Consider the following 12,920-nt stretch of genomic DNA (forward strand, 5'->3'; position numbering starts at 1 on the left):
CCTGAGCTGGTGGGAGGTGTCCCTGCCCATGGCAGGGGTGGCACTGGATGGGATGGGATGGGCTTTGAGGTCCTTCCAACACAAGCCATTCTATGATTCTGTGATTTAACCCCATCCCTGGGAGTGTCCCAGGTTAGACAGGGCTTGGAGCACCCTGGGCTGGTGGGAGGTGTCCCTGCCCATGGCAGGGGTGGCACTGGAAGGGATGGGATGGGATGGGATGGGCTTTGAGGTCCTTCCAACCCAAGCCATTCTATAATTCTGTGATTTAACCCCATCCCTGGGAGTGTCCCAGGTTAGACAGGGCTTGGAGCACCCTGGGCTGGTGGGAGGTGTCCCTGCCCATGGCAGGGGTGGGATGGGATGGGCTTCAAGGTCCTTTACTCTCAGGCACAGGGTGGGACTCTTGGGTCTGTTCTATGCAGAACCAGGAGTTGGACTCCATGATCCTTGTGGGTCCCTTCCAGCTGAGCATATTCTGTGTTTCCAATCCACACCACTGTGGGATTCAGGACTTTCAAAACCAAACTCTCCCTCCCAGACTGTCTCTGGCTCTGATCACAGGGGAGAGCAACAACCTGGGGAAATCTGCACCTGAATTACTGAAATCTTGAAGCAGATAAGCCAGTTTTGATAAGTGAGTGTTCTCTGGAAGTGCAGTTCTGTCTCCTCACCATTATTTGACAAAGGTCTGAGTTTTCAGGGCACTCTTTACACTTCCAAAGGTTTCCTGGCTGAACTCAGTGGGTAAATGCCACTCCTTGCTCCTTTCCTAAGCTTTTATTGGTTTTCAGCTCCAAAAAAGAGCGATCTTGGTGCTGGAAGCAGAATGTCTGTGTGTGCAACTGTGCTCACACATCACTGAGCCTGTCAGGGCTGCAGGATAATGGGCCCAACTGGGACCACTGCCATGAAGATACTGAGCCTGCCTGGAGGATGTAGGTCAGATCCTGCTCTAACAAAGTGCACTATGAGGGTCTTTTTATACAGAAACTTGTTTAATTAAGATAACAGATGTTGCTATTACACAAGTCATAGGCAAAGGCTGTTTAATTGGACACTTTCATATTCTTTGCTACCAGCACAGAACATCATTTGTTTTTTATGATTTTCTTTCCTTACAATTAAGCTGTACAAACAATGCAGGCCCTGTGTATTCATAGCAAAGAAACAGCTTTAATGATTCAGGGGCTTTAGATGAAGAACAGGAGAAGAGCAATTTGTTTGGGGCCTTAAAAGTACAGTAATTTTTCTGTCCTGTCCTGAGTCTGCTGGAAGGGAAAATGTGACTTTCAGCAGCTTTGGGACAACATCAGGAATTAAGGCCACTGTGGATATATTTTAAAGACAAGTTATCTTGGTTTCCCTGCACTCCACCTGCTGTGGGAGCAAAGGGGAACAGGCACAGCAGGAAGCCAAGGCAGACCCAGAGGATGAAACATGAGGTCTCCTCCTCTGCTCTGGAACCACACAACCCCACAGCTTCACCTCTGGGAAATGACAGGGTGAGGAATGAAGACATGTAATTATTACCATTATGGCACAAAAATTAAAAGTCATTTGCCCAAGTCCAAAACAAGCACCTGAGGAAGGAGGAAAGACTTGCAGGGGAAGAGATGCAGCCCTTGCCTGACAAAGCAGGGCCAAACAAGCCCTCCCAGTGCTACTCACAGAAAGCTTCAGGGTGGAAGGGACCACTGGAGGTCATCTAGTCCAACCTCCCTGCTCAGGCAGGGCCTCCTACAGAACATTATTCAGGATTGTGCCCAGACAACTCCAGCAAAATCCACACCAACAGCAAAGTCCAACCCGTGACTGATTCCCTGAGAAATTTCCTTAAAGATGCTTTAACTAAAGAGCCTCTGGTGGGAAGTTCTCAAAAGCCAGTTCAGCCTGGGCAGTGGAGTGCCAGAGTGCCCCAGTTTGCCAGGGCACAGCACGGGACCATCTCACCCTGACATAGAGCCCCCCATGCCCACGCTGAGCCCTCCCACGTGGGGGCACCTGAGGGTTCCTTGGGCTCCAACCTCGGGTTTTCGTGGGCTACAGAAGATCATATGGACATTTAGGCAGATTGAATTATTTTGAATGAACTGTTTTAAATGAATCTGTGTTAGATGATTTTAAAAGGGCTTCCTGAGCTACAGTTCCAAGGCACTCCCAGTTCCACTGCAGGACGTTCCTCGGACAGTTTGGAGTGTGGGAGCAGCTGTGGCAGAGGCTGATTTGAATCTCAGCTGGCAGGACTCTGCTCCAGGAGGTCTCCCTGAGCCTCCCTCCTGCACCCAGGAAATGGGAACAAACAAGCAGTGACCGTGGGGACTTCTGGTTCCCACCACCATGAGCATGAACCACTCACACTTGTGAAGGAGCTCTGCTCTCTGTGGCAGCCACACCAGAATTACTGAGAAATGGGAAGGTGTCTGTGATAAGATCACCTGCAAAGAAAGGTTTTAAAGCACTAGGCTCAGTAACAAATGTATCTAAAGTTGTGGCACTGGGTGTAATTGAATTATTTTGAGAGGATTAACAAAATCCTGCAAGAACAACCTGACTGCCATGACTTCCCTCCTACTCCTGCCAATGAATAATATATCACAAAGGGGAAATACTCTGGATTGGAGGGGCTTAGATTTAGGAGTTCAGGGGTTTAAAGGAAAATCCTAGGGGTTTTTGGCCTGCTTTGGAATGCCAGCCCTCCTGAGGCAGCAGGGCAGTAACACTTTCATCTTCATCTCAGGGGTTTAAGTCCAGCCTCAGTTCTGAGTCACTGATGCAGCTGTGCCAGGAGAAAAGAGAACCTGTGTCACGAGATCCCAGCCCTCCAAAACCCATTTTCTTCTGTTGTAAGGCAGGATAAAGAGATTGGAGGTTAAACACACCTGGAAATAGGAATCCAGCAGAAACAACTGGCAGTGAAAAACATTTGGAACTCACCTCAAATCTTGCTGATGAAATGACCCCCTGTGAGCTGCAGCTGGCTCAGACTCCCAGGTTGTGTGTGTGGTGATGGTTGAAAGGGGAAAGCAACTTGTGGTGGGACAAGGAGGTCCCAGACAGTGCTGGTGTCCTTCTGTGTCTCTGGTGGTGCAGCCTGGACAGCTCTAAGGTGACCATTCCCACCAAAAAGCCTGCCCTGCTCCTGAGAGGGGCTTTGCCAGGGCTGGCTGTGTCCCTGTCATGCTCCACCTGCTCATCCTCTCCAGTGGCCCCACCAGGCTGATCTATAAGGTGGCATTGAGGGATGATTTTCCCAGAGTGTAGCAGCTGTTTGGCACTGAAATGTGAAGGGGAGCAAAAGAAACCTGTACCTTCCCCCATGCAGAAACAGCCCCCGTTTCCAACCAGCATTTCCTATATATCTATACCTGTGCTATATAAAATTTACCTTCTGGACTCAGGCTACCAACACCATTTTGGCTCAGTTAAACCTCCAAGGCAGGATTTCCATTATTATGGAGATGAACAGCCTTTTATGACTGCAATAATATAATTGTACCCCAGGGCAGAATTTCTAATAACACAATTGCACAGTTCTCAACCAGCAGCAAGAGATGCCTTCAGGCCATGTTGCTCATTAGAGGTGCAGAACACACCACCTCAGCCTCCAGAGAAGAATTGAAACCTAAACCAATAAAGCTCCTTTTTTAACCCTGGTAGTCTCTGCTCTCTGGGCAAACATTGAACACCACACTTCATTTTGCCTCCTGGACAGCAGTGGCCTCCAGGGCAGGAGTCCCAGCAGCCAAAACGATGCCCAGCAGTGTCTCCAGCAAGGAGCTGAATGTTACAGAGCAGCTGAAAATTCCCAGAAGCCCCAGGAGAGGCTCTGGAGCGATTGCCATGGCAGCAGTGAGGCTGAACATCAGGATTCACAGCAAGCACTGACACAGGAACATTGTCTTGGACTCCACCTGGAATTGGAAGGATCATCTGTATTGATTAACCTTCACGTGATCAGCCTTCAGTCTGGAGAAGGGTCCAGATGTTCAGGTGCCTCTCTGGTACTCCAAGGACTATTTAACGTCAGTTTAAGCAGAGATTTCATTTAAGTCTCTTCTCCCCCCACCCCTGTCTGAAAGTTCTGTTTGCTGTCCTAGAGGCAGAGATTTCAGGAGCAGCTTTCCCTGGCATCTTCCTGGATTTCAACAGAGCTTTTCAACAGCCAAGAAGTCCTTGTTTGAGGTCCGGGCACAGCACAGGTATAAGGAGATGCCAGGGCTGGGCTCCAGTCAAGGGGCAGCAGGAAGGAGATAACACTTCAGAAAATGAAGGCACCAGGACCACAGTGCCACCAAGCAGAGCACGGGCACTTGGCCCCCCTGCTCATTAAACCAGATAATGCCAATGGGCAATGCCACGATCATGCCAGGCAATACAACCTCCTAAATGTGCACTTGACGCTGTGCCAGGCCCAGCCTGCAGGCTGGGGAGGTTCATAAAGGCACTGGGGAGGATTCAACACCTCATCCCCCCAGGAGACACAACCAGCAATGGGAGAGCTGAGCAGGTCCAGCTGCCAAGGCAACGGAGCTCTGCCCAGCAGGACTTTGCCAGACAGTCCCCACTGGGTGATCTGGCTGGCACAGAAACCCCCGTGCTGAGGTAGCTGATTTCACACCTGCTTGGGCACATTTCATGCCTGGTTTCCCACTCCAGGGCTGGGTGCCCAGGTGGGAGGCTCCTGGTTCTGGCACGGGAGGAGCAGGAGTGGGCACTGAGTGCCCCTCAGCCTGGCTGGGTTGGCACCTGAGCTCAACACTGCACTGCTCAGAGGATGTGCTGACCCACAACCCACCTCCCAGCCCTTCCTGGGCAGTGCCACTCCTAAAGGAAAATGATGAACATGACCTGTGCCATGCCATGAGGACAGGGGCATGGCTGGGACCCTCCCAAACTCCCAACACCAAATACCTCCCATCTTTGCACCACTTTCACCAGAAAAACAGGTTATTTCAGTTTTAAACAGCAATATACCTGATTTATGACAACTCTGACCTCCCTCAGCTTTGTGCCCTGCCTCAGGAAGCTTTTTGTCATCCATCTGGGTCACCCAACACCCAACTCTTTCCATCCCAAGGTGGGGAGTCAAACAGTCCACAAACAACAGCTTTGTAAAGATCAGGTGAAGAAAAACCAAACAAGTGAGAAAGGGGGGTCAGTATTTCCTCATCTGGTTCTGCATGTTCATACACATCACCCCAGCATATATTTCAATGTCCAGGTTGGTTGAGTGGAGCAAGACTGGACTTTCCAAGATAAAAGAGCAGCTCAACAGATTTAAGCTTTTGAAGATAACCATTTCCTGTATTTTATGGCTTTTTGACCTTTAGGACAGGATTTTCTCAGTCCTGGTGGCACATCCTGGACTGCAAACAGGAATTATGTGAGGTCAGTAATTAATTGGGCAGTCCTAAAACCCGACTGGCAGTTTTCTCAGACTGGCCAAGCAATTTTTTTTCCTTTCTTTGTTATAATTCCAAAGGGGGGCATTAGGAAGTTGGTGCCAACCTTGGGAATCCACGTGTGGTGCTGCAGGAGTCTGTTGGTGGCACATCCTGGTTTGGAGGAGTGTCAAGGACAGCTCTGTGTGTCTCCTCTCAGGTCAGGACACACAACCACAGCTGCACAGCCACCAACAGAGTCCTGCAGCACCACAGGTGGATTCCCAAGGTTGGCACCAACCTCCTAATGCCCTCCTTTGGAATTATAACAAAGAAAGGAAAAAAAAATTGCTTGGCCAGTCTGAGAAAACTGACAGTCGGGTTTTAGGACTGCCCAATTAATTACTGACCTCAAATAATTCCTGTTTGCAGGGCAGTAAATACTGGACCAGAGCTTTTCCAGTGGAGCTTTTTATCTCCTGGTTTGTTTTATTTTTATTTCCAGTGGAGGCTTTTACCTCCTGGTTTGTTTTATTTTTAAACTATTTAGAGCAACGCAGAGACAAAATATTGTGCCATCTTTACCAGCCTCTTGGCAGGGATGCTTTAACAGTACCCAGAGATGGGGTGGGCACAGTGGGAGTGGGAATCTCCCCAGCTCCTGGAGATTGAACAGTTCCCACACGTGAAGCTGTTAATGACAACTTCAGCTTTGATTGGTTGGAGCAAGTTAAGGAAAGAAAGGGTCATTTTAAGGGATTACCTCTCATTTTCTCGTAGGAATTCTCTTCCTTTCTTCCAAGAGTAAGTAGGTCTGGGGGAAGCTTTGGGCTTGCACTCAATGATGACTTCACCTCCCACTTTCACAAGAGTCACCTTCTTCAAGAGTGTTTTGGAAAAGTCTGGACCGATGGCTGAAAGAAAAAAACCAACACAACCCACATCAGAATTCCCTCTGGTAAAAACAGAGTCAGATTCTTTGGAACACTAAAATATTCCCGAGCTGTTTCTCACCTACAATTCCTAAATGATTGGGCTTTATGAACTCTGTGCAACTGGGGCAAACAGACACCCAGCAAACTCCTTTTTCTCAGGCCATCTCATCTGCCTCAATCCTTTTGGATTTCATTCCTGCTGCAAAGGACTTGAACAAACCATAATCCTCCCCTGCTGGTGGGGTGGCTTTACGAGCCCACAGTGCTCATTTACCTGATTTCTGACTCAGGGCTCACTCATCCCTGAGCTGCCTTGTCTTCCACACCATCCTCTGGGCACAGAGCAGGACAGGTGTGTTATTAAAGGCTATAAAAGAGCCATCAGAAACCAGCCCTGGCTTTGTAAAACACTCCAGAACTAAAGGAGGCATCCTGAGGACAACACCCAGCACTCAGAACCAGATGGATTATTATTTATGTCGTGTGTCATTATTAACACATTATCACTTCTGGAACTAATTACTCAGATGATTCTTCCAAATTTATGAATCATTTTTTGAATAATCCTTTTGTTTCCATCTCTGCAATGAACAGTTTACACTGGGGGGCTTTTGTGAGTCATTTGTTACTTTTTCCTTGGTCCTGTGTGAGTTGCTCAGCGTGGCTTTTATTCTGTGACGTTCAGAACATCACCATTTGACATTTAGGAACTCTGTGCTCCCTTCTCAACACCATCCCAGCTTCCCCCTGACACTTTAATGCATTTCATTTCCTCACAACTTGTTTTTAAAACAGGGATTTTAATGATTTCTCTTTTTCTACTGTAGGCCCACCCCATTAATTATTATTTTTTAAACATTTAGCCTGAAAGTTCTGTAAGGCAGTGGCTGCATCTTGCTAAAGGCATTTCACAATGCCCAGCACAACAGGACCCTGCTTTGTTTAAAGAATCCAAGCAACAGGATTGGCAACAATGATAGAAAAGCATCACTATGAGAAAAGCTCTGTCTGTAATTCTCCATTTCTTTATTTTCACTTAATTTTGCTCTAAGTCCCATTTGCTGTTAGTGGTGGATAATCATCCCAAGGGCTTAACTTTGGAATCTTTCAGAACAACCACCTGAACACTCAGACCTGTTTAAAAGCTGAATTTTCTCAGGGAGGGCTCAGAATGTTGCCCTCCCTTGAAAACTCCAGAGAAAAGGCAAACAGGCTGTTTCTCTTTAAAAATATGCCAAGTTGAATCCCACATCCCCAGAAATTTTTCTGTAGCTCATCATAAGCGAGAAGTTGAGCAAAGAAAAGTTCTCTGACAGGTTTCTAAGATCAAGGTCTTCAAGGTCTTTGCTTTTAATGTGGACAGAGGGTGCTGTTGGCCGTGGGGTCCCCTCCAACACGAGCCAAACCTCTCCTGGGAACATCTCCCTCCTTCCCTCCCAAACCTTGTTTTTAATGGGTTTTCAACAGAGGAAAAGCATCAGTGGGTTTATTTCCATCTCTTTCATGCAGTAACACGTCCAATAAATCTCAGCAATGTGATGTCTAATTTATTGAGCATTATTGTATTTTTCTTGAACAGCAACACAGCCAATCCTTCAGAGGAAGGTTTTTTTTTCTTTCCAGGCATTTATCACTGATGATAAAAAATGGGGGAAACCCTCGTGCTTTGCTCTTCAGGATAAAACAGGGAGTGCTGCCACTGAACAATCAGTTTGGAACCAACTAACCCACTATTTTGGAATCAGGAGTTCTATTTAACCCTTTGAAACTACAGCTCTGTGTGACATGACATTTTCCAGCCTGCCACAGGTACAAGAACACTTGGGAAGGAGTGACAGACTCGCAGGACACACAAGGCTGGCAGGGAGCCCTGGGCTGATCCCATCCCAGCCCTGCTCAGCCAGGAGAAGCTCCAGCAGGTTGTCCAGAGCCATGTCCAGCTGGATGTTGGGTATCACCAAGAAGAGAGGTGGCACAATGTCTCTGGACAATCTGTTCTAGTGCTCAACCAACCTCCCAGTAAAGCTTTTCTCATGCTTAGAGGGCATTTCCTGGGTTTCAGTTTGTGGCCTTTGGGTCTTGTCTTGCCACTGGGCACCACTGAGAAGATCCTGGCTCTGTAACTTCTACTCCCTCCCATCAGGAATTTCCCCACTTGGATTCACATGAACTTCTCCTGATATTAACTGGGAGGAGTAGAGCAGGTGTGCCCAGAACAGGTGGGGCAGAAGCTGCTTTCTTGGAGAAGGCTTGGGGTGGTTGTGACTGCAAATAGGATGGAGGGAGGTCTATTCAGGCTGCAGGTTTGGGACCATCTCCTCGGCAGAGTCACCTCTGCAGCCCATGAGAGGGCAGGAGCCACCCTGTACACCCAAACACCAATCCTTTGCTTTCTCCATAACCACTTCTAACCAGCAGCAGAGTGAATGCCCTTGCCAGCTCTCCATGCCCTGGCACCTGGAGGAATATGGGATGATAGAAAAGAAATCTGTCCTGTCTGTCCACTTTCTCCCGTTTTCATTTCATGCCTTCCTCAAAAACAACTCTCCCAAGACCCCCAGCAGCACTTCAGCTTCAGCAGCTCAGCCAGCCCAGTCTGGGGAAGGTCTCCCTGGGTTTGGAGGGTCTGCAGGGCCCAGGGGACCAAACTTACCTATGACACTGAGCTCTGCACTGGTGAGGATGGCGCCGTGCCTGTTCTCTGCCACGCACTGGTACATGCCCGCGTCGGCCAGGCTGACGTTGGCGATGGTGAGGGTGCCCTGCTCCAGCTGCACCCTGCCCTGTGGCACAGAGCACAGCAAAGGGCAGTAAACAAGGAGATCCTCCACTGCAACAGAGCCCCAGAGGTTGCTGGGCTGTATTTTGGCCACCAAAACCACACAGCAGGAACAGGGAGAATGTGCCTGTTCCAATCCATGTGCCAGCCCAGTTCATGCCAGCTCAGGGACTAAAAGGTACAACCAATCCAGGGGTTTATGCCATTTAAATCAGAGGACTCTCCCTTGACCTCTCATTGATTTAATACCCAAACTATTTAGATTAATGGCCCTTTCAAGTGGATAAGCTTGAAGCAAAAGGAGCATTTTGTTCCACAGTGACAGAGCACAGCCAGACCCAGCTCTCAGAACCATTTAACACAATGGTAGTTTCATAAAATCACAGGATTACTGAGGTTGGAAAAGATCTCCAGGACCATCAAGTCCAACCTGTGACCAACTCTTATGTTGTCATCACACCCAAGGCACTGAGTGCCACATCCAGCCTTTCCTCCAACACTTCCAGGGCTGGGGACTCCACCACCTCCCTGGGCAGCCCTTTCCAATGCTTGACCACCCTTTTAGTGAAGAAACTCCTCCTGAGGTCCAACCTGACCCTCCCCTGGCCCAGCCTGAGGCTGGTTTGAGTACACAAGGCAATGAAGGCTGCTAAGACTGGTTCATCTTAGCCAGCATGGGGAGAAACACTTAAAATCCTCTTCAGTTCACCCAAACCACTACAGATGTTAAGAATTTAATGATCCTTTACTTCCTATCAGCCACCAACGTGGTTGGAGCACAAGCCCATCTGCCAGTGGCCAGCATGAGGCCAGTGAAATGTGGGTGGGAAACCAAAGACCTGCTGCCATTTGTCAGCCTAAGGACACAAAGCTCATGTTATCAATTCCAGTAAGTACAGCAAAGTGTTCCCTCCCTCCCTGGGAGTTCTGACACTGAAAAATCTCATAAACCAAAGAGCTCTTGGTTTTCTCTGCAGCCCCAGGGCAGAGATTTCATGTCTGTGCAATGTGGGGGGGTTTGGGCAGGTCTGAGCTGCCATGATCCTTCCCAGGGAGGGAGGGGGAAAGTGGGAGCTGCTGTGGCACCAAAGCTGGGTGAGCTGGTTTAGGTTGTGGTTGTAACAGGGGGATCATGGAATGAGTGATGACCCTGTGGGGGGGTGGGCAGGGGCTGCATCTCCTCAGCTCCTGGTTGGTCACACAGCCCAGCAGGAGCAGTGGGAACACCATCAAAGACCAGCAGAAACACCAAGGTTTCATTATCACTTGAAGTTCATCTGAACATCATAAACTAAAAAAATTCATTCAGGGTGATCCTTTTCTGGTGACAGGGCCCATAGTCCCACTCAGCCACTCCTTCTTCTTCACAAGAGTCTCTCCACCCTTAGGTTTGTACTGTGCCCCCTTCATTGTGGGGAGGACCTCTGCTGCTCTGTGTCCTCCTCATCATGGGCAGCAGCTCTCCTGAAGCTGCACAGAGGTGCCCACCAGGGTGGGGATTTACTGTGAGGGTGGGCAGGCCCTGGCACAGGTGCCCAGAAAAGCTGTGGCTGCCCCAGCCCTGGGAGTGTCCAAGGCCAGGTTGGACAGGGCTTGGAGCAACCTGGGCTGGTGGGAGGTGTCCCTGCCCATGGATGACCTTGAAGGTGCCTCCCAACCCAACCCAACCTAACCCAACCCAACCCAACCCAACCCAACCCAACCCAACCCAACCACACCCAACCCAACCTAACCCAACCCAACCCAACCCAACCCAACCCAACCCAACCACACCCAACCCAACCTAACCCAACCCAACCCAACCCAACCCAACCCAACCCAACCCAACCTAACCCAACCCAACCTAACCCAACCCAACCACACCCAACCCAACCCAACCACACCCAACCCAACCTAACCCAACCCAACCTAACCCAACCCAACCACACCCAACCCAACCCAACCACACCCAACCCAACCTAACCCAACCCAACCCAACCCAACCACACCCAACCCAACCTAACCCAACCCAACCCAACCCAACCTAACCCAACCCAACCCAACCCAACCCAACCACACCCAACCCTTTCTGTGGTTGCAGAGCACCACCATCCCCACCATTCCAAAAGGAATAAACCCCCAGAGATCAGCGAGGTGGCAGAGCCCCAAAGCCCTGGCAGAGCCGTGCCCCCTGCCCACTGGAGGGCTCTGGCTGTGCCTACCTGGCCCAGCAGTGGCTGCCCATCCTTCAGCCAGTGGTAGGAGGGTTTGGGTCTCCCGCTGGCACGGCACTCCCAGGACACACGTTCCTCTATGGCCACGTGGACGTCGCTGATCTTCTGGATCCAGCTGGGCTGAGCTGCAAGGCAGAAGCAGCAAGTGAAGCCTCATGTCTGGGACCAGCACAGAGCCTGGAGCTGCAGGCAAAGGGCCAGGTCTGCCTTGGTCCACTGAAAGTTGGATTTAATAACATGATCAATAATTGCTAAAGATTCTTTCTCTTCCCCAGGTCCAGTTGTGCTTTCTGAAGGTGGCACAGACATGATCACAACCTGCTTTTGTTTTATTTTTAGTAAGAACTCTTAAGGAAAGAGAAAAGCTTCAGAAATCCTGATCATTACAAAAAACCAAAGGAACAGCTCATCTGCTGCCCCAGTGGAATAAATGACATTTTACACCTCTGGTCCTTCAAACAGAGACATTTTCCTCTTCCAGATCTATACAAATTAGGCTTCAAAGCTCTAAAATTTACCATCCAACTTCAAAACTTGTAATTTAGAACTATCTCTGCATTGAAATGAAGGTCCTTCCAGTAATTCAGGCCTGGGTGTGTCCAGGCACTACTTCAGGTCTAAGTTCTCAATCTTGTCTTAATTAGGGCCACGTCTCATCTGTGGCCACTGGAACATCTTCCACGTGGATGGAAAACCTGTGGCCCCCCCAACTGAATTAATGGCATTGAACAAACCTGGAAAGCCCAAAGGGTGACAGTGGAGACACGTTTTGGCAGAATGTGGGGAAAACTGACACTTGCAGTTTTCAGACACTTGTGAGATGATGTTTTCAATCATGTTTCACACGTTTCTATCACTTTGTTGGCTTTGTTAAAGTTATTTTTAATGGAGTGTAAGATTACTTATGGTCACATGCACAAGAAACTCCCCTAAGATGGCCACATATTTTTGGAGACCATGTGAAACCTCAGAATTCCTTCAGAGTCAACCTTCTGCCTGGTTGTATCTACAACACTTTCCAGAAGATCCTATTAAAAGATGAAGTGAGTCCAGATTTCTTTAATGGCCATTTGTCCTGTTTTGATATAAGAAAACCTGACTGAGCAGGAAGGAATTACCAGTAGAGGTCCCCAAGAACCTGATTAATACTTTGTGTAATCAGATAAAATTAAAAAAATAAGATTATTCAAAGGTAACAACTTCCCACATGTCCTTTGGGTAGGGAGAGGGGCCAAGGATGGGTCTGAAAGTTAAAAATATCATCCCCAATTAGTAAGTTGATAGGATTATTCCCCAAATATTGATTTGCCTGTGATGATGTGATATTGAAAATACTCCTGCAGAGAGCTGAGTGTGCCCAGACTGTGCTGAGGCTGTGCCAGGGGGGTTTAATGCCAGCCCTGCCACCCTCACCCTTCTCACGGTGCCTCCAAAGCACAGCAAGAGCAGGAGAGTTTTGCAGCATCTTCACTGCGAGGGGTTGAAATGCAGGACTGAAAGAGGCAGTTGAAAGGAGAGGCAAGTGGTGTTTATTTCTCTGCCTGCCCCTGTCTGCCCCTGGAGGATTTTAAGCTTGTTTATTGTCTGTATCTAAAGAGATATGAAAGGG

At 48.8% G+C, this 12,920-nt stretch overlaps 1 protein-coding gene across 2 annotated transcripts in view; it reads right to left on the reverse strand.

The window, feature by feature from the left end:
• Positions 1-12,920, reverse strand: part of LOC139669667 (contactin-4) — a 338,597-nt gene that overhangs the window by 55,838 nt on the left and 269,839 nt on the right. For both annotated transcript variants that reach the window (XM_071550205.1, XM_071550204.1), the window contains exons 10-12: positions 11,300-11,436; positions 8,973-9,102; positions 6,148-6,298 (exon numbers count right to left, since the gene is read on the reverse strand). In XM_071550205.1, coding sequence (XP_071406306.1) covers positions 6,148-6,298; positions 8,973-9,102; positions 11,300-11,436 — 418 coding nt within the window. The remainder of the gene's footprint in view (positions 1-6,147; positions 6,299-8,972; positions 9,103-11,299; positions 11,437-12,920) is intronic.

The sequence above is a fragment of the Pithys albifrons genome, chromosome 3, assembly GCF_047495875.1.
Source record: "Pithys albifrons albifrons isolate INPA30051 chromosome 3, PitAlb_v1, whole genome shotgun sequence".
Classification (NCBI taxonomy): domain Eukaryota; kingdom Metazoa; phylum Chordata; class Aves; order Passeriformes; family Thamnophilidae; genus Pithys; species Pithys albifrons.